Source organism: Cebus imitator, unplaced genomic scaffold (genome assembly GCF_001604975.1).
Source record: "Cebus imitator isolate Cc_AM_T3 unplaced genomic scaffold, Cebus_imitator-1.0 Scaffold410, whole genome shotgun sequence".
Classification (NCBI taxonomy): domain Eukaryota; kingdom Metazoa; phylum Chordata; class Mammalia; order Primates; family Cebidae; genus Cebus; species Cebus imitator.
The window spans coordinates 1,952,950-1,958,949 of NW_016107725.1; the positions used below are offsets into that span (position 1 = coordinate 1,952,950).

Consider the following 6,000-nt stretch of genomic DNA (forward strand, 5'->3'; position numbering starts at 1 on the left):
TGATTAAGGAGCAAGAAAAGGCCTGTGTGTTCCGGGGCGCTGCCGGATGCCAGGCAGATCTGGAATGCTGAGTGTGAGACAGGGGCCGGAGATGACTCCAGGACAGGCTGGAGCCTCCCTATTCTCGGGTTCCTCCTGACCATTCTAAAAGCGTCAGGTCTGGTTCTGCCTTAGATCAGATCAGACCACATGCTGGATGCCACCAGCGTTGTCCCGGTGAGCACACGAGAGCATGGACGCAGCACACACCCACATGCAACCCAGGGCTGGGCAGATGCCCCAGGCTTTCAAGAGAAGGGTTTCTCTCCTCTGAGCTGGCAAGAGAGAAGGCAGAGGGCACCGCCAAGCAGAGGGCACAGCTGGGGCGAGATAAACCCTCCATCAGGCTCCATACTGAGTAACACTCACCGTGGTGCAGTCAGCAGCCAAGGAAATGGCCTACCAGAAATTTCATAATTTCACATTCTGAAATGTAACTCAAGGCAGTCCTGAGAAGTTGTCTTGATTCAGCCTTCTTGACGAGTGATTCAGGAGCCCATGAACCTGATTGTGTGCCGGACTCTGTGTGTGTGTGTGTGTGTTTGTGTGTGTGTGTGTGTGTGTGCACGTGCGTGTGTGAGCATGTGGACATTCTTTTCTAAAGAGAAGACCTGTGGCTTTCTCTGGGTTCTCAAGAAGATCACATGCAACTACACCCACTTTCTATGTGGGTAAACTGAGGCACGGAGCAGTTAAGAGTTTCTGATCAAGACCTCATTGTGCCAGACTTCAGCTTTTAATATCCATCAGCTTCCCTGTGGTGTGTGAACCATGAGTCTCCCAAGATTCGGAGGCCTCTATAATTAATTGTCCAAGCCAGGACATTTTAAGAGTGACCAGGGCATGGGACAATAGGTAAAAAGTAGAGTAAACTGGACCAGATGGTGGTCACCTTAAGTAAGAAGCTTCACCAAAGAAAAAGAAAAAGAGACCGTGCCACTCAAAGTATGGTCCGTGGACCAGCCATATGGCCATCACCTGGAACTTGTTAGAAATGCAGACTCTCAGGCCCCACCTGAGACCCCTGAATCAGAATTTGCATTCTAGCAAGATCCCTGGGTGTGTCTGGTAAGGTTTGAGAAGCCTGATGGAGAAAAAGCCACCTTGGAGAGTGTGACAGTGCTCATTAGCAGGAGAAAGGTTCTGATAAGTCCTGTGGGAAACAAAGCTGTTAAACCTTCTTCAGCGGCTGTATCCCAAGCTTACTCTGTTTTGTGCCAGTAAAATTTATGTAGACATAAATTTTAAAATCAAATATTTAAATTTTAAAATTAAAATGGAGAAAAGTAAAATTCTTTCTCTCTTTTCTCCCAGGCTCAGAAGTCTCCGTGAGAGAGGAGTCAGATATTGATCAAAACCAGAGTGATGACGGTGATACTGAAACATCACCAACTAAATCGCCAACAACACCCAAATCAGTCAAAAGCAAAAATTCTTCAGGTACAGTCACCAGTTCAAAACCACAAATAGATTTCCAGTTTGGGAGAGGGCAGCAGGTCAAATCAAGTGAAGGCAAGTGGGTGTCATCCCTTATGCTTTATGAGTGACGCCTAAAAGCAGTAACTTTTCTGATATTTCATAACCCTCCCCGCGCCCCAGGGGAAGGGACTGTGGGCATTGGGACATTGTCTGGGTAGATTCTGCTCTTTAACTCAACCAAGTCACCCTCCCAACTTCAAACAAGACTGCCTTCAGCCCACCCAGCACAGGAGGGGAGGGAGGCTCAGTGTCTAGGGCTCATTCATGGAAGATCTTGATTCAGAAGGTGCTTCTCAGGAAGCAGGCTCTGTGCAGGTCCCTTTCATCACCTTGATGACTTTGGAGAAAGGCCAGGTTTTTCAAACAAGGGGAAAGACTCCGGTTTTCATAAAGCCCTTTCCGCTATACAAGGGGGCTCTCAGATACTTGATGGTGTGAGGGAGCTCCTGGGGGACTCACCTCCCAGGCGGTCCCTCGTCACACAGCCTTCCCCAATGCACCTGCTCTCACGTGCAAACGGCAGCCGGCAGCCTGAACTCCCCACTATCCAGGCCTTCAAAAGAAACCCCATAGGTAACAGGGTCACATAGCTTTAGAGAGAAACTGCCTGGAGGCACTGCAACCTTGTCACAGCTGCTCAGACACAAAAACAGAGCTCATGGGGAGCCACATTTCAGAAATAAGCTTGGGGTCCTTAAAATATGTCATCTGTGCCTCACAGCATCAATACTGCTGCTTTGTCTAAAGTACTCTGGATTGCTTTCCAGAGACTTACAAGATGAAATCAAAGGTTTCGGGAGTAGGTTTCTACTGTCAGTACAACTAGAAATTATTCTTATTGTTATTATTACTAACAGCAGTCATAGACCATGGCATTTATATGGCTTTTTACCTAATACAAAGAACTTCCATCTGTGTTATCACCTTTAATCTTCATATCCACCTTTTGAAGTTTTCTCCCTATTATTCAAAGGAGATTACTGAAACTCAGAGAGGTGAAGTGACTTGCCCAAGGTCACACAGCTAGTAGGGGGTCGGGGAGAATTTCAGCTCAGGTGGCTGGACTCCAAAAGCCATCCTGTCTCCGTCCCACTGAGCGCACGAGCCCATCAGTGTGAATTGTTACGACGTTGGACAGGTTATGCGTTAATCTCAAGTAGATGAGAGGGTAAGAAAACTCAAGACGCTGCCCTCGGGCAGGCGCGTGCCCAGCTGGACCTGAGAGGTGACGGGGTTGAGCACAGCAGAAGGATGGAAGGGTGACTGAGACCTTCTTCAGAAGGGTGCTCTGAAGCAGGAGCGTGCTCCCCTGCCTGGGACAGCCCTGAGGACGTGGGGCTGTGACTCTCCCCAGAGAGACCCACACACACACCAGCACCACCCCCCATGCCTGGTGCCCTGAAGACAGCCTGCTGGCTCTTGAGGCTGGCCTAGCCTCGGGACCCCTGATTTTCGAACAGCCTGAGGAGCTGGGACTAGGGACAGCTGAGACTTGGTTCCCTCCTCTCTGCAGAGTTCCCGCTCTTTTCCTATAACAATGGAGTCGTCATGACCTCCTGTCGCGAACTGGACAATAACCGCAGTGCCTTGTCGGCCGCGTCCGCCTTTGCCATAGCAACTGCGGGGGCCAACGAGGGTACCCCAAACAAGGAGAAATACCGGAGGATGTCCTTAGCCAGCGCAGGTATGTGGGGCGGTCTCCGCTCACAGGGTCCTCCCCAGGGTCAGCCCCAGTGGCAGGTGATAGCAGGCATGGCCCCAGGGACTTGCTCTGCTTTGGGTGTTTAAGGCGTGCTGCCGATGGCACAGGTGGGTCCTGTTAAAGCACCCACCCCCAGGGAGCTCCCTGCTTCAATCAGTTACGCTCACTCACTGGACACGAAGTTTCCCGAATCACTATTTTGACTTTGGCACCGCCTTCCATTTATGGAGGTGCTGGGTCACAACCCCCACCTCCCCGCACTATTGGGGCTCTGTACACACTCCGGGCCTGAGCCAGGGTCACTGCGCATCGAGACACAGCCCACCCTGTCCCCTCCTCGTTCAGCTCCCAACTGAATGCCGTCCACCCTACCCCCAAACTCCCACCCTGCAGGCCTTTGCCAGTGCTGACCCTCCTGCCTGGAGGCCCCTTCCTTCCCACCCATCGCCCTTTGCTACTTGGCCAGCTTCTACTCGACATAAAGCCCATTGCTCATGGGAACCTCTGTTCCTCCCCATGCTCCCACCTCCCACTTCCTAAGCAGAGACTGGAGTAGGGGCCCCTGTGAGCTCTGATCCCTGGGGAGGGCCTTCGTAGCTCTGTCTTGGGAGCTTACCTGAACCTTCCAGCAGCTCCTGAAAGATGCAGGGGTCTGGGACAGGCTGGGCATGCATGGACTGTGTCCCCTGAGAAGACATGGCATCTGTGCAATTGGGCGGACACTTGTTGTTAAATATGTTACTATCCCCCTGCCCTTCGCCCTCTCACCCCAGCTCAGCCAGATCCGAAAGGCAAATCCAGACTAGTACCAAGCTCTGTTTCTCCTCCTCCTCTGTCCATTCTCCCATCTGCCAGGGTTCCCCCCAGACCAGAGGAATGGAGACAAGGAGTTTGTGATCCGCCGAGCAGCCACCAATCGTGTCCTGAACGTGCTCCGCCACTGGGTGTCCAAGCACTCTCAGGTGGGTGGGAGCCCTCCCTGGGCAGGCTGCTGGGGCCCACCGGGCAATGGCCCCAGGAACCAGCTGCCTTCCAAAAGCAGCTGCGGGCAGAGTGAGCTGATGGCTGACAGTGGGGCAATGGGAGTGAGGGAGCTCAAGTGTGCCACCCTGATGTTCCGAGAGGGCCCTCTCAGATTCCCTAGAGGGGAACCAAGGACGTGGAAGGGATGAGGGGCCTCTGTCTGTCCACCCTGCCTGTAGCAGGGATACAGGTAGGTTTGTGACTCCCTGGCCGGGGGTACAGCCAGCTGGAGGATGGGCTTTGGTCTGGCCCCAGTGTCTTTATCTAAGATTCTCTAGGCCTGGAGAGCCTCTCGTGCCCTGCCAGGAAGCCAGCGAAAAGGAAATGAGGCAGGATAGAGACTGCAGCTCCCTCCTCTGCCTGGGCGCAAACTGCAGGGCAGCTCAAAAATGGTAACCAGAGCTGCCCATCACACCTTCCTGGCAGGACTTTGAGACCAACGATGAGCTCAAATGCAAGGTGATCAGCTTCCTGGAAGAAGTTATGCATGACCCAGAGCTCCTGACGCAGGAGCGGAAGGCCGCAGCCAACATCATCAGGTAAAGGCAGTGTGTGCTTCCTGGCTCAGGCCTGCCTGCTGGGACAGGAGCCCTGCCTTCTGCCTCCACGTGAGCAGGTCAGAGGCCAGGGAGGTGAAGAGGGTCCTTGGCAGGAGGGACAGCCCCAAGTAGCAGTGCTAGGTAGAGGTGAGCTCTTGGGGGTAAGCTCAGGGCTGGGTGAGCCGTCTGTCCTTTCCCCTCTCCCCACCCTGCACTAGTCCTTGATCTCTTTGAAGGAAGAACCCAGCACACTTCTCCACGTGTGTCTACCACTGCTAACCCCTGTCTAGCCTGTGCCATCCAATATGATAGGCACTAGCTACGCAAGGCTATTTACATCTTAATGAAAACGACATCAAATGTGAAATTCAGTTCCTCAGGGCCATGAGCCCAGCAGTGTCAGCTTCACCCCTGGCATGTGACTAGCCACTCCTGCGCTGGACGGTACAGGGTGTAGGATGCTGCCTTCACTGCAGAGATCTATTAAAGAGTGCTGGCGAGGCCTAGTTTGTAGGCGCTCAGGGAGTGTCTGTTGAATTGAATTCAGTTCAGTCGTTCCCTCTCCTGGCAGAGATCAGGGTCAGGCAGCCCCATGTCTGAGCTGGCTCAGCCAGTGACTCATGTGACCGGAGTCAGTCCCCTCTCTGAGTCTCATCCATAAAATGGGTGAACAACGCCCACTTCAAGGCTGGGGTGAGGTCATGGGTGTCCCTTCTACAAGCTGTTAGGTGGATGGTGGGTACCCACCGTCTCAGCCTGTCTGCTCCCAGCCCAGCCCAGGTGTGAGGGCTTGGGCCACACCTTTTCTCCTCACCCCTTGCCTGGCCCCAGCCTCCCCAGACTTTCCACCAAGGCCTGCCTATGTCCAGGGTCCCCAGCTCTCCTCCCCAGCCAGGCCATTGAAGTCCCATGCTGGGGCCCATTCTTCCCTCAGGCTCACAGTCTAGAATCTCTTTCAGACCTCCCCATCTTCAATACCCACCCCCAGTGCCTATGCCCCAGCACACGTGCACACAGAGGCAGGAGTGTGTGCACACATGCACACACATACACACACATGCACACATACACATGCATACACATGCACGTACATGCACACACACACATGCACACACAGGCACACATGCATACATACACATGCACATGCATGCACACATACTTGCCCGTGCAATTACACATATGCACACACATGCCCGTACATGCACACGCATGCATGCA

The 6,000-nt window shown here is 53.4% G+C and overlaps 1 protein-coding gene across 1 annotated transcript in view; it reads left to right on the forward strand.

Annotated features, from left to right (window-relative positions):
• LOC108289664 (ras-specific guanine nucleotide-releasing factor 1) overlaps positions 1-4,786 on the forward strand; it is an 86,111-nt gene extending 81,325 nt beyond the window's left edge. The window contains exons 16-19 of the mRNA XM_037731589.1: positions 1,354-1,479; positions 3,032-3,202; positions 4,076-4,182; positions 4,670-4,786. Coding sequence (XP_037587517.1) covers positions 1,354-1,479; positions 3,032-3,202; positions 4,076-4,182; positions 4,670-4,786 — 521 coding nt within the window. The remainder of the gene's footprint in view (positions 1-1,353; positions 1,480-3,031; positions 3,203-4,075; positions 4,183-4,669) is intronic.
• Positions 4,787-6,000: the final 1,214 nt, after the last annotated feature.